General features: G+C 44.2%; 1 protein-coding gene and 1 long non-coding RNA gene across 2 annotated transcripts in view; one reads left to right on the top strand and one right to left on the bottom strand.

Moving 5' to 3' along the window:
* The window catches only part of LOC121002713, a 471,797-nt gene that overhangs the window by 207,404 nt on the left and 240,991 nt on the right, over positions 1-23,402 (top strand). The window lies entirely within an intron of this gene.
* Positions 1-23,402, bottom strand: part of DNAJB6 (DnaJ heat shock protein family (Hsp40) member B6) — a 106,419-nt gene that overhangs the window by 34,306 nt on the left and 48,711 nt on the right. The window contains exon 8 of the mRNA XM_040434194.1: positions 12,352-12,422. Within this exon, the coding sequence (XP_040290128.1) occupies positions 12,352-12,422 (71 nt within the window). The remainder of the gene's footprint in view (positions 1-12,351; positions 12,423-23,402) is intronic.

Here is a 23,402-nt window from a genome sequence, read left to right as displayed (position 1 = left end):
CACAGCTGCTGTGCACGTTACATGCCTGTTTGTGTTGCAACTGCTGACATTTAAGAGACTGTGATGTTTAATATTGCCTAAAAAGGCAACAGAGGCCCACACTGAATGTGTCGCTTCATTTAGAAGATCTCTTTAAATCTAGAATGAAATGGAGTGAGAACAGCAGATAAGACATTATCTACATCAGCTGCGAAAACTGTGTGAGCCCTTTAAAGAGCAGACGCACAGAAAAACAACGGTGAAACTTCTTCACATATTGTCAGTTTACATTACAGTGCACCTCCAAGTAGAAGCGACTTTCAGGAAATCAATAGCACAAGTGAAACTTTGCAAAACAACCTTCTCTCACCACCTACCAGGCTCCTTCCAACTACCCCCACAACCTCCTAAAATCTTCAGTGAGTCTTAACAAGGTGAAGGCTCATGCACACGACCGTATGTATTTTGGGGTCCGCAAAACAATACGGATGACGTCCGTGTGCATTCCACATTTTGCGGAACGGAACAGCTGGCCCCTGATAGAACAGTCCTATCCTTGTCCGTAATGCGGACAATAATAGGACATGTTCTGTTACGGACATACGGAAACGGAATGCACATGGAGTAACTTCCATTTTTATTTTGCGGACCGTATGCAGAACCATTTAAATGGGTCCTGCAAAATAAATGTAACGGACATTGACAGAAAATACATTCGTGTGCATGACCCCCGAGAGTGGAGAAGGAGGCATTTTTCTCAGTTATAAATTACAAGATTTCTTATCTTCGTTTGTGCAATTGTTTTAGTCATGTGAAACTAATTTAATCGGTTTCTAGACTTGACCATGGCGAATCAATGGATCTTGACTTCTCCAAAGCATTTGATACTGTACCATATAAATACGCTAGTGTGAAAGTACCTTTGTTTTCCAGCATTGAGTTCCATCCTAGGGGCTCAATACCGGAAAAAAACTGTTTTATCCTAATGCATTCTGAATGGAGAGCAATGCGTTCAGAATGCATTAGTTCAGTCGCCCTTACGTTTTTTGGCCGGAGAAAAGACCACAGCATTCTGCAGTTTTCTCTCCGGCCAAAAATCCTGAACACTTGCCGGAATGCCGGATCCGGCATTAATTTCCATTGAAATGTATTAATGCTGGATCCGGTTTCCCCGATCTGTGTATGCGCAGACCTTTAAAAATGAAAAAACTAAAATAAAAAACATTTGTCAGACAGATCCGGATTGCCGGAATCCTCTGCCGCAAGTGTGAAAGTAGCCTTAAAAGGTTAGTACAGAAATGAGAATGCTCGGACTGGGAGAAAACGTCTGTATGTGGGCAAGTAACTGGCTCAGTGATAGAAAACAGAGGGTGGTTATTAACGGTACACACTCAGATTGGGTCACTGTCACTAGTGGGGTACCTCAGGGGTCAGTATTGGAGGGGTCACTAGTGGGGTACCTCAGGGGTCAGTATTGGAGGGGTCACTAGTGGGGTACCTCAGGGGTCAGTATTGGAGGGGTCACTAGTGGAGTACCTCAGGGGTCAGTATTGGAGGAGTCACTAGTGGGGTACCTCAGGGGTCAGTATTGGAGGAGTCACTAGTGGGGTACCTCAGGGGTCAGTATTGGGCCCTATTCTCTTCAATATATTTATTAATGATCTTCTAGAAGGCTTGCAATACCTTTCAAATTTTCCATTGATGAAGCTATGTGAGAACTTTGTGTGGAGAAGCACCATTTTGGGGTCCATTAAAACCTTTTTGATCACGTTTTATGCCATTTTTGGGACCTGGCATGTTAACAAAAACAAAACAGCAATTTCAAAAAAGGTTTTCTTTTTCCCCCACAGCATTCACTCTGCGGTATGTTTGCAATTTTAACTTTATTCTGAGGGTCAGTGCAAATATAACAATACCAAATTTATATTGTTCTTTTAGGTCTTACTACTTCTGAACAAAACACAACGGGTGGTGTCACACACAGCTTTTGGGGCAGTTTTTTATTTTTTATTTTAGCCAAAGCTGCCTTAAAAACAGAACAGCCACAGAAAGCTGTGTGACACCACCCTTAAATAACAAATGATAAATTTTTTTGCACCACCATATTCTTCTAGCCATACATACTATTTTTCTGTGAGAGCTTTTATTTATGGGATGGCCTGTGGTTATCATTGGTATTACTCTGGAGTGCATATTACGGTTTAATTTTTTTATTCTGTTTTGTGCAAGGCAGGACAATGAACCTGTAATGATCAGCATGTAGTTCAATATTACTAGAAAAATGACTTACCTCCGTATTGCATGGCTGGCGTTTGCTTTAATTGCTGCTCCGTTTTCAATGTCTCTTGACAACATGGCAGCTGCTTGAAAATCCAACACTGAGCAGGAGCACGGACATCGTGCTTGAACTACACTGATGCTACTGAACTACTGCTTGAAGTATGACACTTAGGGTCCATTCACACGTCCGCAACGTGTTTTGCGGATCCACAAAAACACGGACAGTGGCAATGTGCGTTCCGCAGCACAATTGCAGACAAGAATAGGACATGTTCTATTTTTTTCAGGAACGGAATTGCGGACCCGGAAGTGCGAGTCCGCAATTCCGTGTCCGGGTAGCACATCGTTCTGCCCCATAGAAATTAATGAGTTTGCGGAACGAAATTGCGGACGCGTGAATGGACCCTTACTGGCAATCTCTTCACTATCTCCAGCTATGAAAAAGCTCTATACAGCAAAGCTGCTCATGTGGCGCCAAACCAGATAAGACCATTCATTTGAAATAGAGGGCAAACAATTTTGACATTTTTCTAAACTGCATATTTCAGCACTAGGTCATCATATACTGTATTTTTCGTCCTATAAGACGCACCTAGGTTTTTGAGGAGGAAAATAAGAAAAAAAAATAGGTGTGCTTTTGAACTTATGGGGGATCTGTGGATGGCACCGTTGTGGGGAGGGGGGGATCTGTGGATGGCACCGTTGTGGGGAGGGGGGGATCTGTGGATGGCACCGTTGTGGGGAGGGGGGGATCTGTGGATGGCACCGTTGTGGGGAGGGGGGGATCTGTGGATGGCACCGTTGTGGGGAGGGGGGGATCTGTGGATGGCACCGTTGTGGGGAGGGGGGGATCTGTGGATGGCACCGTTGTGGGGCGGGGGGGATCTGTGGATGGCACCGTTGTGGGGAGGGGGGGATCTGTGGATGGCACCGTTGTGGGGAGGGGGGGATCTGTGGATGGCACCGTTGTGGGGAGGGGGGATCTGTGGATGGCACCGTTGTGGGGAGGGGGGGATCTGTGGATGGCACCGTTGTGGGGAGGGGGGGATCTGTGGATGGCACGGGTGTGGGGAGGGGGGGATCTGTGGATGGCACCGTTGTGGGGAGGGGGGGATCTGTGGATGGCACCGTTGTGGGGAGGGGGGGATCTGTGGATGGCACCGTTGTGGGGAGGGGGGGATCTGTGGATGGCACCGTTGTGGGGAGGGGGGGATCTGTGGATGGCACCGTTGTGGGGAGGGGGGGATCTGTGGATGGCACCGTTGTGGGGAGGGGGGATCTGTGGATGGCACCGTTGTGGGGAGGGGGGATCTGTGGATGGCACCGTTGTGGGGAGGGGGGATCTGTGGATGGCACCGTTGTGGGGAGGGGGATCTGTGGATGGCACCGTTGTGGGGAGAGGGATCTGTGGATGGCACCGTTGTGGGGAGGGGGATCTGTGGATGGCACCGTTGTGGGGAGGGGGATCTGTGGATGGCACCGTTGTGGGGAGGGGGGATCTGTGGATGCCACATATATAGCATCTTAGGCTATATATGTGTCATCCACAGATTCCCCCCCATAACAGTGTCCCCCAATACACTGGGCCCCTCTCACAGCAGTATTCATATGTAAACGGTAATCCTTAACTTTAGTTAAAAGTAGCGCTATCCCGTGTACCACTACTTACCATCAAGCTCCCGTACCGCAGCCGGCAGAGTAATGTCACGCGCATGCTCCGCCTGCTTCATTCATAAAGTGGTACGAGCATGCGGGACGTGAGTGACGTTACAGCTGCCGGCCGCTCTGCCTGCTATGGGAGCTTGATAGTAAGCGATAGCGCTACTTTAACTAAAGTTAAGGTTATGTATTACAGTTTACATATGAATACTGCTGTGAGCGGCGGGGCCCGGTGTAAGAGTACAGTGACTGCATCGGGCCCCGCCATGATTCCAGCAGTTGCCAGCCTCTCCTCTCTCTCCCCCTGATACATCGCCGCACAGTGCAGCATAGCAGCCGGCGATGTAAAAATGGCAGCATTCGCCCCATAAGAAGAGTCTTATGGGTCAAAAAAATAGTAATTTACTTGGCAACTGTATAATATATATTGAAAAGTCATGTTTAAAAAAAAAACAAAAAAAAAAACCAAGACATGCTTTTCTGTACATGTTAAGTCTGAAACAAAACAGGTCCCAAAACTACTACATTAAAAGGAGTATTCCAGGGACAACTTTAACAGCTAGGTCAGTGTCAGTTTTGTTAAATCAGTACTCACTTTACTTATTCTGCGCTGTTTCTGTTCATATGCTGCTCTAATCTCTGCTCCTCGCCACTTCCTGTTCTCATGAGTGACACTGGAAATGGCTTGGACTGCCCACTCATCAAGTCACTGGTTGAGGTCGGTGACTTTGGTGGCCAGTGGTTATTAAAGAGGGTAGTCCAAGCTATTTCTGATGTGCAGAGTCTGAGAACATGAAGTGGAGGAAAGGAGCAAGGGCCAAAAGGCAGAGGCCAAACAGCAGCAGCATACAGGTAAGGTGAGAATTGATAGTTTATTATTTCTTCCCCATCTAACAATTTAACCACCACTGATTTCAGCAACCTGTCTGCTCTCATGACTGACACATTATAACTGCCTATTTTTCCCAGGGAAAATTGCTTGACGTATAAGAGTCCCTATACCAACTTGGTGGGCTCCACAAGGAAGGACATACATACATACATACATACATAAGGACATACATACGGACATACATACACCAGTCATTCTACACAATTTACCGGCAACAACTTACAAAAATTGCATAACTAATGAAGGGGAACTTCACTTAAAATTGTACGAAAAGTATGGAAAGCCAACAAAAAAAAAAAAATTTGTCTTAAAGTTGGCCATACACATTAGATGCAAGTCAAACAAACCCTCCGACTACAGTGGGACTATACGACTAATGTCTAAAATATACTCCAAATTTCCCCCCAGTTCCAGGGTTCAGAACTACTGGACTGTAGAGTTTCAACAGGCCGATCCTGTGTACCAATGGGAGATAGACATTAAAAGGGGTTTTGTCACTTCAGCAACTACCATATATCATGTAGATAATGTTAAAGGGGTATTCCCATCTGAGACCTACACCAAGATCAGAGCAGGGAATTTGGTGACTGGAGTACCACGGGTTACCCCGGGTCCGGCCACCACCAATCGCTCCCCGCATAGTACGAAATAGGAGTGCACTGTGCTTGCGCGACCACTGCTCCCAATCATTTCTATGGGGCCGATGGAAATAGCCCTCCACAACTTTTGGTGCGGGTCCCGCACCTATCAGACAATGGGGGCATATCCTAGCGATATGCCTCCATTGTCTGAGATGGGAAAATCCCTTTAATACAAGCCACTCACTAATGTATTACCCATATCGCTTCCTTTGCTGGCTAGACAAATTTTTCTATCACATTATATATGTCTTGTTTCCATGGTTACGACCACCCTGCAACCTATCAGCATGGCTCTGCTTGTATACTATAAAAACGCACCAGCCTATGTGAGCTCCCACGATCACCAGCATTTTTTTCTATAGTGTGCAAGCGCGACCACCACTGATGGATTGCATGGTCGTAGTAACCATGGAAATGAGCAGTGTATAATTTGATGGCAAAATGAATCCAGCCAGCAAAGGAAGCAATATGAGTAATACATTAGTATATGGCTTGTATTAACTTTCTCTACATGATAAATGCCACTTGCCGAAGTAACAAAACCCCTTTAACGAAGTCTGGCAGTGACTTATTCCCATGTCTCCATGGAGAACACATGTACGATCGAGAGAAGTAGCTGATGGCCGACAGTTATCTAAAGTGTATGGACACCTGAACATAGAAAAGGCAGTCCTGATCATACACTACAACCGAATGCAATTTGTTGCCGCTTAATAGAAGAAAGCTCACAAACCACAGACATGGATGTAAGGTCTTTGGCATAGTTGCACAGTAGCATAGATTGGTAAAGTGGGTAATCTTGGAGTGGTCAACAGGAAAAAGAAAATAGGCTGTCCAGCCTTTTTTTAAGTGATGGCTTAACCTCAGGATAAGCTTACAAGTCAATGGGGGCAGTGCTGCAGTAACGAGCGCTGTCCACTACAACGCAGATGGCGCAGTGTAGTCCCAGTGCCAACTTTTTAGTAACAAAGCTACACAACTAATGACGGCCTATCATTACAAAAAAAAAAAAAAAAGCTGGACAAACCCTTTAAAGGTTCAGAATACAAATGGTTTACAAGCAAATGCCTCTTCCTTCCATAATCCCTTATTAAAATGGTCACCGACAGGCAATGATGGTATAGTGTTTGTTTTCAGTGGATGCTGCATAATCTGTCTATTATAGTCAGCCATGCGACCTCTGGGGAAAGCCATGCGAAGAGGACAGGAGTTTTCTTACTGCAAGTGTCACTTTGTTTTAGCAATCAGTGCAGTTCACATACACCATCAATGCCCAGAGACAAGCCCTCCCCTGAAAGGCTGAATTTTACTTTTAAACTTAAAAAAGGCTTTGCTGTTACACCTAGAGGACCTCTGCACTTTGATAGGGCCAGGTGTGATCACGGTTTGCACTGCCTGCCCCTTTCAAACAACTCACCTTCTCCCTGGCTGTGATGCTCTCCACTGTGATTGGATCGCGGCACTGCCAGGGAGAAGGAGACGCCCATTACGAAACCCTGGCGTCTCCCCCTCCCTGTACCGATGCTCACTATTAGTATACTGAAAACTGCGGGGAGGGCACAGCAAGGTGCAGGAGTGATATTTTAAAAAAATCAGGCAGAGTGGCGACATCAGCGGGGGGTACCCCCCCAAGTAAAGGCATTTATCACAATTAATACAAAACCATGAAAGGTCCTCTTTAAAAGTACCGTTCACCGGGATTTTGTGTATAGAGCTGAGGACATGAGTTGCTAGATGGCCGCTAGCACATCCGCAATACCCAGTCCCCATAGCTCTGTGTGCTTTTATTGTGTAAAAAAAACTGATTTGATACATATGCAAATTAACCTGAGGAGTCCTGTACGTGAGATGAGTCAGGGACAGGACTCCTCTCAGGTTAATTTGCATATGTATTAAATCGTTTTATTTTTACACAATAGAAGCACACAGAGCTATGGGGACTGGGTATTGTGGCGACAGGTACCCTTTAAGCATCAGTTTTAGCCATTTCACACAGGGAGGGGGGGGATTTGTGTAAGACTTTCTTTCCCATCTAAAATAATGGATGCAACAAATGCAAAGTGTGCATAACTGATGCTCGTAATAAAGGATCCATTTCTTTGTTTATTTTTCTGTTTTTCAGAAGAACGGAAAACTAAATGGCGATATGAAGTAGAGGCCACAGTCCCCTATTGAGGCCGGGTTCACAACGATCAATCCCTTTAATCATAATGTTTCATATGTGGGTACAGGTCTGGAACGCTATGATGCGTAAAAAAGCTTTATATGAAGTAGAGGCAAAAGGCAAGTAATCTAAATTACTGTTACCAGTGGAAAAACTAGATCTAAGAAAATCAGATATTCTACACATCTGAGGTTTAATCATTGCTTGTTACCATTTGCAGGAAAAAAAAAAGACAAAAAAAGGGGGGATCAAAACTAGTGCAAGGGAAGGAGTAATCAATTATTTTGTCGTCAAAGGGCCAATCAGAAAGCGAGAAGGAATGTGATCGGTTGATATAGAAAACTTTATCCTAGCACAATTTTTGATGATGCTCCTTCCTGTGCAGAGAAGTAAAAGCATTACTCTTTCTCCCATACACATTCACAGTGTTATATATTTAGGCAAGGGTAAAAGTGCACACTATAACTATGCATACAAAAGGTTAATTACCAGTTAGTAAAGTAGACAACCCTTTAAGATGGTCACACGCATCTTGATATTAGTCCAATCATGTGATCTAGTTCTGTATGAAGGAAGTGAGGACCGGAGGACTTAGCCATGGCAGCTCAAAATCTGACAAATGGACCAAGGCTCATTATTTTATGTTAAATGGGGGCGGCTTTACATCAAGATAATCAGGTTTTCAGCTTGCAGAGGTGGCTTCTTAAAAGGCGAAGCACAGATTTCAATGGATAAGTCACAAGCATAAATTAAAGAGAACCCTCCAGTATGATTACAGGGTTATGAGGTACAAAAGGTCCCCAAATCAATAAAAAATTGATCACCCCAGGCCCTGTACCAAGCATAAGTCACAATGTGTCCGTTTCTGATCTGTGGTTGGTATGGCGGCAGATAGCCAACGATTCTGAACATATGTGAATTCTGAACACTCGCAAAATCATTGAGAGGTTCCCCTAACTCCCATTGGCAACTCTCCAATCAAGATCAGCACCAAAAGTGATCTACCCTCAGAAGCAGCAGGGGGTGACAAATCAGGTTAAATATAAAAAAGGGTTTTGTTGGCGGAATGGGCATTGTAAGTGACGATGTAAGGTGGTGTGTTGGTGACACATGTAAACCAAGTTTTCATCCATTAATAGTCAATACATGAAGATAGAAGCTTTACAGTAATCATTGGCTGGGAGAGAAACCAGTGTAATAATAAACCATGCATGTGCAAACCAGTGTCCGATAAGAACTTCATTTCTCATTGCCTTCACATGCAGGATCCTTACAGGACAGAGCAGTGCGTTTCTAAACAGACACAAAAGCGCCATCGTTAAAGGGGCTGTCTCATGTCTGCAACTGGCATGGATCATGTAGAGAAAGTGAATACAAGGCACTTACTAATGTATTGTGATTGTGCATGTTGCCTCCTTTGCTGCCTGGATTTAATTTTCCATCACATTATACACTGCTCATATCCAGGGGTTACGACCACTGCTGCAGTGCAGATATGAGGTGGCCGGGTCAGTAGCTGCTGCGCATGCCTTCCTATGTGCAATCCCACGGTCCCGGCCAGTGCTTTCTCCAATAGTGTGCAAGCACGACCACAGCTGCTGGATTGCAGAGTGGTCATAACCCTTGGATATGAGCAGTGTATAATGTGATGGAAAAATGAATCCAGACAGCAAAGGAAGCAATATGGACAATCACAATACATTAGTAAGTGCCTTGTATTCGCTTTCGCTACATGATAAATGCCATTTGCAGTAGCAGTGAGACAACCCATTTAAAACCGTATACTGCATGCAGGGGGAGATATCCATACTTGGGAAACCCTGCATTCAGGTCAACGTACACAGTGCATTTAATATGGAAAATATCTGTATGAAAATATTGTTGTCAGAGGCTTAAATGGGTTGTGCAGTGGTGCAATTTGATGGTCAATCAGCTGTTTGAAGAGGCCATGGTGCCCGTGCAGAGCATTGCGGTCTCTTCACAGTAACTGCAAACCGTTTAACTTGTGGTGGCAGTGCAGTGAGACATCTGTCCCATTCAAGTGAACAGGACGAGGAATTGTAACAGCGGTACAGTGTAATTACATGTTAGACGGCATGCAGTTAAAGGGGTTTTTGCGACGGCCTATGCTCTATCCTCCAATGAGCGCCACGGCCTTCTTACAGCTTACCCTCGGCCAGTGACGTCACGTTCATGTGGCCTTGGCATAGCTCAGTCCCATTCAAGTGAAAGGGGCTGAGCTGTGATACCAAGCACATCCAGTGTACAGGGCTGTGCTTGGTAAGCTGTGAGGAGGCAGTGGTGCTCACCCTCAAATAGGTCATCAGTATAAAAAAATAAGTCTGAAAACAGGGAAGAGGACACAAGGCGAGCAAAATCAAAGTGGACTCTTCAAACAGCTGATCGGCAGGGAATTGGACCCCCGCCAATCTGATAATGATGGGTCATCAATTTACTTGCACTGCACACCCCCTTTAAACTGCTCCTCCAAAGTAAACCCTATCCGTGCTGTAAGAAACCAGTAAAACTGTGATTTGGCAAACTATAGGGGAGGGGAAAGATTCATCATAACTGGTGCAAAAAAATAAACTGGCTTAAGCTACTTTCACACTTGCGGCAGAGTGATCCGGCAAGCAGTTTAGTAGTCAGGACTGCCTGCCGATCCGGCAAAACGTATGCCAACTGATGGCATTTGTAAGACTGATCAGGATCCTAATCAGTCTTAAAAATGCCTGATCAGTCAAACAAATGCATTGAAATGCCACAGCAAAACGGAGCCTGCATTTTTTTTTTCACCTTTTTTTCGGAATGCCTGATCCGGCACCAATACATTCCTATGGAAAAAAATGCCGGATCCAGCATTCAGGCAAGTCTTCAGGGGATATGCCTGATCAGTTCTTTTCCGGCATTGAGCCCTTTTGACAGAACTCCGTGCCGGAAAAGAAAAACGCAAGTGTGAAAGTACCCTTAGAGGCCCACAGAAACCAGATTCCGTATTCCATTTTTCAGAGCTCCTTTGAAAAAAAGAAAGGATCAATCTGATTGGTTGTTACGGGCAAATAAGAGTTTGTATAAATCTCTCCCCCCAAACTTCGATTTTTATTTGACACTTTGGACATTCTAGACCGGTGATGGCTAACCTACAGCACTTGAGCTGTAGTAAAACTATAACTCTCAAGATGTACACATGCTTGGCTGTTCTCAGAACTCCACAGAAATGAATGGAGCATGTTGGGAGTCATAGTTTCACCACAGCTAGAGTGCCGGAGGTTAGCCATCACTGTTTCTAATACAACCAGGACATAACCTATCAGGATGATTATAGAAAAAATATATGCATTCCAAATAAAGATTTTATTTTATTTTTTTAAAATAAAATGTTAGTTAATACATTACTGGTTTCTTGATTTTCTGAATGAATTTGCCTTTTAAACTTCTAATACTACATATTAGTGTTATGGCTACACAGCTAAAAAGTGAGGTAAAAGAACTGTTCTAACCAAGCAGGGAACATGGAAAAAATCTTGGTTGCAATTTTTTAAGATAAGTGAAATGAAAAAGGAATCTCCCCCCCCCACATAATCTGCACAAACCTGTATGGAAACTATTAACATATACACACAAGGCTCTGTTCATATAATTAAGAGGAAAAAGGTTACCAGCCAGCAAAAAGTACTTCCGTCCAATCTCAACATTGGATAAGGTACAATAACCTCTCAAAAAAAAACAAAAACAAACCTACAATTTTTATTGCAATCAAGTTTTCTCCAGTTTGTGGTTTGGAGTAGTGTAGTATCAAGAGGTTCACACAAGAGAAGCAGAAGCAAGTGTGTAAAGAGTGCAGCCGGGAATTTTGTCGGAAAGAAATTCCCTTATTTTATACACAGCGAGTGAGGCGGACGTGCCTGATCGTCCGTGCGAGAAGCAGATTTTGTTGTGAGCGTGATCAAAGTTACCCACCGACACAAGAATGCTACAAGCACCAAGAATAAAAGAATGCACTACAAACATAAGCATTTATTCAAATCCAACTTTTAGCAAATGACAAAAACATGGAAAATAGTGCTCTCGTGCTTGGCGGAGTTACACAACAGCTTTCAGAAAAGTGTGCCGGACTGCCGGCACCCATGCAGTTATAAAACAAACCTGAAAATACAGAAACTGGAAATCTGTCATCACTTCGCATCCTCTAGTGTAACGGAAGGTGTACAGTAAATCATGTTTCGCTGGGAAAGTTGGATTAATAGCAGGCTGGACAGATAACACTTGGTTCACATTTCAAACAAAATAAGTAAAAATCCATGCGGTTAGTGAACATTTCATTCACCCACTACTGAAATATCATGGCCCACTTCCCGTTTAACCCTTCCAACTAGCAGGGAGGTCTATAAAGCACTGCGCTAACGCCACCCCACCCGCAACTTAGAAGGTAAACGCTTAAAAGTGCATACAGAAATGTTCGATATTAAGACGAATACCAAAATAATATACTAAAAAAAAAAAAAAGTATGGTCCTATGAACGTGGTCCCAAATTTGAACTGAGAGTCTATGACAAGTACCAGAAACTCTCCACGAGCTTCTTTAAGTTATGTCTTAGAATACGCACAGACAAGTTCTTTAGATTTCTTCAAAAATGTTCCTGATAATCCACAAATGATGCTTGTTTAGGTTAATATTTCTGATACATGCGTGCGTTGAATCTACTTGTTATCCAAGCGTAGCAGCTGCTCCTTACCATTTATTGTTAAGGACTTTAACTGGCCATCTTCATCAACTTCAACGCGCTCCTGACCGTTCTCAAGGATCCTATAAAACAGACATCACAGAAACATGACTCAAGAATAGAGGAAAACCTTTTCTACGTATAGTTTGTCACTGCACCAAATTGCTTGAGAAAGTGCACCACACTTCTCATTCCAAGTTATCCTATATCGAGGTTACACAGAATTAGTACATGCTGTACCGCACTTTTGTCCATATATTTAGTGGCACTACGTGGATGACTACTTAGGTGTTTGTTTTCTGGATTTACGTAAATGACTTTCAAGGGGTTGATTCATCAGGAAATATCTTTGTGAAATGTGGTTGGGTCCCAAGTAGGGATCGACCGATTATCGGTTTGGCCGATATTATCGGCCGATATTGAGGATTTTGAACGTTATCGGTATCGGCATCTATTTTGCCGATATACCGATAACGTATTGGGAACACAGAACGCGCTGCTGACAGCGCTCTCTGTGTTCCCTCCGCAGCACAGGGGAGAAGGAAGCAGTGTCTCCTCCCCCTGTGCTGCTGCTGCCGCTGCCGCCAATGAGGGGATAGAACATAAGAGGAGGGGAGGGGCTGTGGCCGCTGCGCCACCAATGAAGATAAGCCTTTTTCATTCATATATACAGGAGGCGGGAGCTGGCTGCAGAATCACATAGCCGGCTCCCGACCTCTATGACAAGTAGCTGCGGTCCGCGGTAGTTAACTCCTCAGGTGCCGCGGATCGCAGCTACCGCTGATAGAGGTCGGGAGCCGGCTATGTGATTCTGCAGCCAGCTCCCGCCTCCTGTATATGAATGATCGATAGACTTATCTTCATTGGTGGCGCAGTGCGCCCCCCCAAGCCCCCCAGTATTAATCATTGGTGGCGCAGTGCGCCCCCCACCCCCATCCAAATCCCGGCCAATAGTAAAAACATTGGTGGCGCAGTGCGCCCCACCCACCCCACCCACCCAGTATTAATCATTGGTGGCAGTGGCCACAGGATCCCCTCTCCCCTGCTCCTCCGATCGGAGCCCCAGCTGTGTAAGCCTGGGGCTCCGATCGGTTGCCATGGCAGCCAGGACGCTATTGAAGCCCTGGCTGCCATGTTCAGCTCCATGCTGCTGTGTGCACTATGCACAGAGCAGCAGGGACAGTGTGAAATCCTATTCACCCTGATAGAGATCTATCAGGGGGAATAGGACAAGGGTTCTAGTCCCTAAGGGGGTTAAAAGTTAGTAAAAAAAAACACAAAAATATTAAGTATAAATGAAAAAGATTTATAAAAAAAAAATACACATTAACAATAAACAAAAAAAATACACATTAACAATAAACATATTAATTTTCAGCAGATTTGTGTAGGAATTTTTTTTTTTTCTCAAAAATGAAAATTCCCAGAATATCGGTATAAATTATCGGCTATCGGCCTGAAAGTTCACAAATTATCGGTATCGGTATCGGCCCTAAAAAATCAATATCGGTCGATCCCTAGTCCCAAGATTGATTGTCGCAGGTCCAGCGCTATTGTCAGGGGAAGCTTTTAGTTATCCATTTGCTCTGCACTAGTCACTGCAGGAGAAACGTGGTATTACACCGCACAACAATGATTTTGCTACCGAGAGAAACCGGTGATTTATACTAAAATGAGCGCTCCGATTCCAAATATGAACTCAGAATTTGCCTGACACGTCTAGATTGTAAGTTATACATGCAAAGCCTATTCAGTTATAATATTCACTCAGGCTGATGTCAGCAGTAAGTATATAAGGCAAGCTGGACAGATTTGGATAAAGTGATCTGTTCTAGTGCTATCCGTTTTGAAACTTAAAGGGAACCTGTCATGTGGATATTTGATTATAATCTAATTATATACAATCATCAACTACTAAAAAGTACCTTAGATGTATTCACTTACTGGTGTGACAGATGGTTACCTCATAATATACACACAAAGATGCCACATGCCAATGAGCAGATTTGAGTCAGTGAGTCCAGCGTTTTTTTTTTTTTTATTCAGAGCTATAGCCACTCCCCTGCCCACCTGCTGCTGATTCATATGGAAAATAACTGTCAATCAGCAGCAGGTGGGCGGGGAGAGTCAGGAGCTCATGAATATTCAGGACTCATCATTATCAGCTGGAGCTTTTCAATACAAGATGTTGGCAGATTGACTGGGTCAATTAAAGAAAGTGACCCAGCATTTTGCTAAGAGAATCAGTCACTTATTTATGTTGCCCTTAGTTAGGACATCATAAAACTGGTGACAGGTTACCTTTAAGATGGATAAACACAAATGTGTTAACGATCCAGACAATTTTTGCTACATATGTGGCAAATACACTACTTATGATCAGCGCAAGAATCTGACAAAGCGAGTGCGTCTTGCAGCTTGGGATGCATTTGTGCTAGTAGTGCAGAACTTCCTTGGGAACAGACGAGCTGCAAACTATGCTGAATTAGTAGACAACATGCTTACAGCATATTAACTTGGCTTCCGAATGTCATTGAAAGTGCATTTCTTACATTCCCATCTTGACTTTTTCCCACCCAATTTGGGACACGTAAGTGACGAACATGGAGAGCGGTTCCATAAAGATATTTCTATAATGGAGAATAGGTATCAAGGCCGCCGGAATCCCAACATGATGTGGGACTACTGCTGGTTTTTGCAACGGGAAAATATGACCGTTTACAAGCGCAAAAGCAGATGCCTGAAGCACTTTTAACAGTACTGGGCCTTGCTCAAGTAAGACTTAAACTAAAAAACAAGACTTTTTGAAATTGTCATTCCATTACATTTTCATACACTGTTTACTACGCAAACTTCGATGTAGATCAGGTAATTGTTGGAGTAAAACTTGTTCTGTTCAAAACTATTCAATGCTTTCCAAGTGCTTAATTTATTTAGGCATACTTATGCATAGCAAAATTTTATGACGTGTTACAACAATTCTGACTTCGGATTTGTAACCTGCACACTCGATTTAGTATAGGACAAATGGTTTTTGCCCAGTAGCAGACGAAAAGTTATTTTTTTTTGTGTTGTGACCATTCAACACATACAGGTACAACTCAAAAAATTTGAATATTGTGCAAAAGTTCATTTATTTCAGTAATGCAAATTAAAATTCGAATTTTGTGAAAAGGTTCAATATTCTAGGCTCAAAGTGTCGCACTCTAGTCAGCCAATTAGGTTACATTACTGAAATAAAATGAACTTTGCACGATATTCTAATTTTTCGAGTTTCACCTGTAGAAAGATCAGGGTGCCAGTGCAGGAGCTGTTGATACTTTTAGGCACTAAGCTGCGGTTGAAACTCATTATGACGTTCAACTGCCCTAATAACGCATGGAGAGAGGCTGCCTTATTAACTCAACTTTAATGGCAGCCTAAAACTAGTAAACTAAGCAACACTGACAATCACCTTTCTAAAAAAACGACTTTGTGCACCTGCTGCCTGACCTGAAGTTGTTTCTTCACCTTACTGCTGCAATGCAATGAAGGGATGTTCACCTGGAGGTCAATAAAGGCAGCAGCTAATATATCATCCCTACAGAGAATACGCTCATCCACTGTAGGTGTCTGGAAAGCAGCAAAAAGGTTCCCCTCTCTCCTCCCCCCCCCCCCCCCCCCTTTTTTTAAAAAAAGGACCTGGCTCCTTTTCTGAAATGCCTGTTTTAATAGCTTCATGCATTCCCAACGTAATATTTCTACAGCATCTATGTCTCATTATATCAGCCTATGAATTAATTGCTAATAGTCTGCTGTAAGGGTACAGAGAGGTGGTAACCAGTTAGGGGGGTGTCCCTGCACAGACTGACAATGGCAGCACTGATTGGATAGAGGCAGACTGTGCAGGTACACCTCCCAAACTGGTTACCTCCCCTCTGTACCCTTACTGCAGACTGCTAGCAATTCATTCAGAACTTATAGTAGAAATAAAGGAATGGCACAGAGTCATAGGAATAGATGTTCCAGAATTGTTATTACATGGGGAATGTATTAAGCTATTAAAGGAATTGTACAAGTTATGTAAAATAAAGCACCAAATCTGATGGGCAGCAATATATACCGTACATAAGCTACGCAAGTTTTAGGCAAAAAAAAATAAAAAATGTATTCATTTCCCTAATTTTGTTCTGGCTCCTTTGTTTACATGCCGTTGCAGAGCTGTGGGGCGTGTAACAACCATCTGAGGTTTTCCTTATGAATATTTGTGGGTATTAAAGACTGCCTTTCCCCTCCCCCTGATATGCAATGGGAGTGAATACAATTGTACAATTGCTGACCTGCCTGCAGTCTGCTGGGATACTCCTGTTCTGTGTGGGACTACAAGTCCCAGCTGTACAGTACAGTCACATTGCCGATACCCACGGGACCTTCCCCCTACTTGTTCAATGCTCTGCAGACACTTCTTCACAGCCAGCAGAGGAGTACAGAGGAAAGAACTCCTCTGGTCTTTGTCAGCTCTGTGCTTGCAGGGTGAGGAGGGGAGATCCTGTGCACAGCATCTGTCTGCCTGCAGCTGCTCAGTACCTGAAGCAGAGCCTCCAGCTCAGAGTCTGTGCTGCAGATGGTAAAAGGGGTTAAACTCTGCTGAAGAATCCAGTGGGAGGGAGACACCTAGTAGACAACTCAGCCAGCAGATCAGGCAGTGCAGGAGGCATGGCCTGTCACTACAACCAGCACAGCCTTCACAGTGACGTTCTGTGCACAGAGGCAGACCTGCTCCTCTTGCAGCACCAGTTCACAGGTCATGTCACCCCCAGCTAACTGATGAATGAATTGAATACCCCCTACACTAGCTTAGTTAGAAACAAACAAAAAAAAAAAAAAACTTGGACAACCCCTTTAAGACAAATATGTCAGGAGAGGCAACAGGTCCTCTTTATGCTATTCATGTAAACCTGACAATCCCTTTTAAAAAGTGAGTTTGCCAGCAGGTTTGACCTTACTAAACTGCTGATAGCACTAGGCAGGGTCTGGGGTCATGAAGCAATTTAATACAGAGAACACTTCACAGAAAAGCTCCACCCCAGATACAAGGGGTTGTGCCAAGTTTTAAAGTTACCCCCTAACTGATCGGTGGTGGTCTGACTGCTAGGACCCCCAGAGATCCCACTCCTTTGATCTCATGGGGCAGTAAGTCCGGCACATCCTCCACCGCTTCATTCATTCTCTATGGGATCATTGGAAATAGAAGGCTGTATTTGGCAATATCCAGCAGTCCCATAGAGAATGAATGGCATGGAGCATGATAGGCCTGCTGTTTTATCAGATCTGTGGAACGGGACCCCTATTCTCAAGATCCGTAAGGTGGCCCAGCTGTTAGACAACTTCAAAAACCTGGCACAACACTTACAGGAGCAGAATCTGGCAGAATAAAAACGCCTATTCACTGTATTCGTGAAAATAAAAGCTCCACAAAAGGCATGTTTATAGCTCTTTCCCCAGCCCCTACTAGTGCTGTCAGCAGGTCGGCACAACAAAACTACTAAAAGACTCCCTTCAACATTAGGCATGTCCATGCTTTATGAAGAAACAGTTTTACAACAATTAATAAATTCTGAAGTGACTCTGGATCAACTTGCAGGATAACAGGCTGAACTGGATGGACAGAGGGCTTTTTTCAGCCTATGTAACAATCTTTTAATATAAAAAAGGAAAACTTCTGGTATAAAAGTGGACACAGTAACTACTATAGGTAATGATGTCTACACAAAATATGAAAGCTGGGAAACTCTGTGAAGGTGGCTGCGCTGGACGGCCGCTGTGCTATAGAAATATTTAGTTTTAGTGTGGATATGGCTTATACTCTTTAAAAACAAGATTAGTCAATGTTCTGTACAAAAAAAACCATAAAGAAAACTGATTGTAACAAAAATAAGGACATGCCAGTCACGCCGAGACAGCTGGGTATGACATGTATTGCAGTCACACGTCCTGTCTAACTTGCACATTTTGGGTATTTTTCCATCGCTCTGCTGGATTCTGTAACCGTACATTCTCTCTCATCCATTAGGACTATTAGCATTCCTGGTGTGATGTCAGAGCTGTGACATGGGCTTTTACCCAGCAGATGTCTCTCCCTTTATGATCCCCATCCTCATTTAAAGGGATTGTCTGTTCCTGACATTGATGAACTATCCTCAGGGTAGGTCATCAATCAATATCACATGGGCAGCTCTTTTTTGTGCATTTTAATATTGAAAAAAAATAAAAACCTTTTCATCTCCATATTCTGACCCTTATGACTTTTTGTAGTTGTGTGTACAGAGCTGTGGCGGGGGGATAATCTGTACTTTTCTTTGACATCATTTTGGGGGTTTTGTATGACTGATTATTACTTTTTAACGAGTTGACGCGACAAAAACTAAACATCAAGTCGACCATTTTGCCTTTTTTCTGTTTTACCTTACGTGAACAGCTCTCTGTACACAGAAATGGGGGGAGGTGTTATCATCTATAGCACTGACTGTGTATTAGGGATCGACCGATAAGGGTCCATTCACACGTCTGCAATTTCGTTCCGCATTTTGCGGAACGGAATTGCAGACACATTCATTTCTATGGGGCAGCACGATGTCCGCAATTGCGTTCCCAATAAAAATAGAACATGTCCTATTCTTGTCTGCAATTGCGGACAAGAATAGGCATTTTGTATTAAGTGCCGGCAATGTGCGGTCCGCAAAATGCGGAACGTGTGAATGGACCCTTATCGAAAAACCGCAATTAGACTTACCGGTAATTCCGTTTCCTTGAATCCACCATGATTGACCCTTGACCTCTGTAGGGGCAGGAACACATGGAGAGAGTTTAAATTCCCCTCCACCTCCTCAGTGCTTTACATATTACCCGAAAAGGTTGATATCATCTATATCATATCTTTTTTTTGTCTCTGCTCAGGTAGTCTGCCACTGTATTTTCACATCCTTCAAGTGGATGGCGGAGAGCGATAAGGTGTTTCTTGCTGCCCAAGAGAAGATTCTTTTTGCCACTTCTCCTAGCAGGCTGGACTTAGTCCCTCCCTGGTGTCTCAGATATGCCACTGTTGGTGTTGTCGGACAGGATCTTTAGATGCTGATCTTTTAACAAACTTTCTCCTTTTGTTTTGGCCTTGAGAAGTGCATATAGTTCTCTAAAGTTGGATGAATTTCTTTTTATGTCCTCTGGCCAGGTATCCTGAAAAAAAAAATGGTCTCCCCAGCCCTCGAGACTTGCGCCCGTTACTTGAACCTCTGGATGGTTCTGCCAATCCAGTCCCTTGAGTAGTCTTTTCCTTTGTTTCCACCAGTTGAGATCTGATTTCACAGACTGTGGTATCCAGATCCGTCTGTCCAGGTCTCCCTGTCTTCCATTCCCTCAGGATCCAGCCCTGGGTTATTCTCGTGTGGCTCTGGCACCAAGGGACTGAAGGTATGCAGGCGGTTAGGCTTCCTAATAAGCTCATAGCTTCCCTGATGGAGCATCTGTTGCATCTCTGAAACTCCACAACCTTCTTTATCAGAATCTGTTTTGTCCTGAGGAAGAAAGGTTTTTAGTAAGGTTGAGTCCAGTTCTTCCCCTAGGAACCTTATTCTCCTGGATGAAGTGAGTGTGGACTTTTTTGTTTATAATCCAACCGAGATGCGTTAGAGTTTCTGAAAACCTGTGAGTTGCCAATAGGTTTTCTTCTTCTGTCCTGTCGAGAATCAGAAAGTAGTCGAGGTATGGAATGATCGTTATGCCCTCTCGGCAAAGATAAGCCACCATCTCTACCACGAGTTTAGTAAAAATTCTGGGAGCAGAGGAGATGCAAAATGTTAGAGCGAGGTACTGGAAGAGGTGGATCGAACAGTGTGAACCGTAGGTGCTTCCTGATGCGAGGAAGGAGGTCTCGAGGTAAGGGAGGACTGCAGGCCCCAGCATAGGCCGGGACGAGGGTCCTTGTTGCTCCATGCTATCCAGCCTTAACCCCTGCCGCGGGAGGACAGCAGGAGATTCCTGTAGGAAACAATCTTGAATAGGATACTTCAACCCTCCCGACGGGAGGGCTCTCTCCACATGTTGGCCCCTGTAGGGGCAGGAAAGCACTGAGGAGGTGGAGGGGTGGGGGGAATTTAAACTCTCTTCATGTGTTCCTGCCCCTACAGAGGTCAAGGGTCTATCTCATTGTGGCCGTCATGGTGGATGAAATGGAAAGTACCGATCTTATCGGCCGATATTCAGGATTTGGTACATTATCAGTATCTAACCTTGCCGATATACAGATAACGCTTATGGTAGCGCGCACTAGTATGCATCGGGTGCCATGAGCGGGGAAGAAGCGCAGCAAACGCTTCTGATACTCACCCTCCCTGGTCTTTTTTGATGGGGCCCGTGCTGCACTGTCCTGACCCCCTACAGAGTCAGGACGTAGTGCGCGCACTAGGACCTGACGCTGCACGCTCTGGCAGGTGACAGTGCAGCGCAGGCCGGAGAACACAGGGGAGCAAGATGCCAGACCCGGAGATGAAGAGCCGCGGCGCAGGAGAGGAGGAGTTTTTTTTATTTTATTCATTTGAGGTCTGATAGGGGTTAATAAAGTCAGTGAGGAGGGGGGATGGTGTGGAAATTCGCATTTGGCACTAGTATATTATAAATGTAAATTATAAAATGACCACCAACTAAGGGCTTTATTAATTTATATTTTACATTTATAATATACTAGTGCCAAATGCAAATTTCCACCACCTCAATGACTACCAAGTAATATAAAATATATATTATGAGATATAAAATATTGGTATAAATTATCAGCCAACGGCCTGAAAGTTCAGATTATCGCCTCTAAAAAAAAAAAAAAAAAAAAAATTTTATAAAATAAATAGTCGATCCCTAGTGTGTATACAGAGAAAGTAGCGGTCGGTCACCAAAAGTTAGAAAATACAGTTTACTGAATCTTTTCACAGACAGATATCTGCTCAGTTCCTCCTCCATAACATGCTGCCTGAAGATTGCATTGCATTTTGCAATGACAGATCCCATTTAACCAGTCTCATATAGATCCCCCTATTCCTTCCATCTAGTATTTTTTAAACAATAGATTTTTTTTTTTATAAATGAGAAGACTTCTGAATATTTACAGACAGAGAAACCAGAGCAGTCAGACCCCTTACTGATCAGCCACTGAAGGAACCAGACACTACAAAATGCAATGTGACGCTGCAGGCAGCATGTTAGAGAGCACGAGGAGCCGTGGATTCAGTTTCTCTTCTTTTTCTAACTTAAGACATCCCTGTGAACAGCTTTCAGTACATGGGAAGGTCTCATCAGTGACTGACAGCGATCTGTAAATACACAAAGAATTAATCAGTCATGCATGAGACCATCCCCATGAACCGCTTTCAGTACACGGGGAGGTGTGAAAGGAGTTCTCCAGGAATTAAGAAAATGAAGATACTACTTTATTATAAATACATTGCTCAAAAAAATAAAGGGAACACTTAAACAACACAATGTAACTCCAAGTCAATCACACTTCTGTGAAATCAAACTGTCCACTTAGGAAGCAACACTGAGTGACAATCAATTTCACATGCTGTTGTGCAAATGGAATAGAAAACAGGTGGAAATTATAGGCAATTAGCAAGACACCCCCAATAAAGGAGTGGTTCTGCAGGTGGTGAACACAGACCACTTCTCAGTTCCTATGCTTCCTGGCTGATGTTTTGGTCACTTTTGAATGCTGGCAGTGCTTTCACTCTAGTGGTAGCATGAGACAGAGTCTACAACCCACACAAGTGGCTCAGGTAGTGCAGCTTATCCAGGATGGCACATCAATGCGAGCTGTGGCAAGAAGGTTTGCTGTGCCTGTCAGCATAGTGTCCAGAACATGGAGGCGCTACCAGGAGACAGGCCAGTACATCAGGAGACGTGGAGGAGGCCGTAGGAGGGCAACAACCCAGCAGCAGGACCGCTTCCTCCGCCTTTGTGAAAGGAGGAACAGGAGGAGTACTGCCAGAGCCCTGCAAAATGACCTCCAGCAGGCCACAAATGTGCATGTGTCTGCTCAAATGGTCAGAAACAGACTCCATGAGGGTGATATGAGGGCCCGACGTCCACAGGTGGGGGTTGTGCTTACAGCCCAACACCGTGCAGGACGTTTGGCATTTGCCAGAAAACACTAAGATTGGCAAATTCGCCACTGGCGCCCTGTGCTCTTCACAGATGAAAGCAGGTTCACACTGAGCACATGTGACAGACGTGACAGAGTCTTGAGACGCCGTGGAGAACGTTCTGCTGCCTGCAACATCCTCCAGCATGACCGGTTTGGCATTGGGTCAGTAATGGTGTGGGGTGGCATTTCTTTGGAGGGCCGCACAGCCCTCCATGTGCTCGCCAGAGGTAGCCTGACTGCCATTAGGTACAGAGATGAGATCCTCAGACCCCCTTGTGAGACCATATGCTGGTGCGGTTGGCCCTGGGTTCCTCCTAATGCAAGACAATGCTAGACCTCATGTGGCTGGAGTGTGTCAGCAGTTCCTGCAAGATGAAGGCATTGATGCTATGGACTGGCCCGTCCGTTCCCCAGACCTGAATCCAATTGAGCACATCTGGGACATCATGTCTCGCTCTATCCACCAACATCATGTTGCACCAGACTGTCCAGGAGTTGGCAGATGCTTTAGTCCAGGTCTGGGAGGAGATCCCTCAGGAGACCGTCCGCCACCTCATCAGGAGCATGCACAGGCGTTGTAGGGAGGTCATACAGGAATTGTAGGGAGGCCACACACACTACTGAGCCTCATTTTGACTTGTTTTAAGGACATTACATCAAAGTTGGATCAGCCTGTAGTGTGGTTTTCCACTTTAATTTTGAGTGTGACTCCAAATCCAGACCTCCATGGGTTGAAAAATTTGATTTCCATTTTTTTATTTTTGTGTGATTTTGTTGTCAGCACATTCAACTATGTAAAGAACAAAGTATTTCAGAAGAATATTTAATTAACTCAGATCTAGGATGTGTTATTTTTGTGTGTTCCCTTTATTTTTTTGAGCAGTGTATATTCCCA

The sequence above is a fragment of the Bufo bufo genome, chromosome 5, assembly GCF_905171765.1.
Source record: "Bufo bufo chromosome 5, aBufBuf1.1, whole genome shotgun sequence".
Taxonomy (NCBI): Eukaryota; Metazoa; Chordata; class Amphibia; order Anura; family Bufonidae; genus Bufo; species Bufo bufo.
Note: the sequence above shows the minus strand (reverse complement) of the source record. Positions and strands in the feature narration are given on the sequence as shown.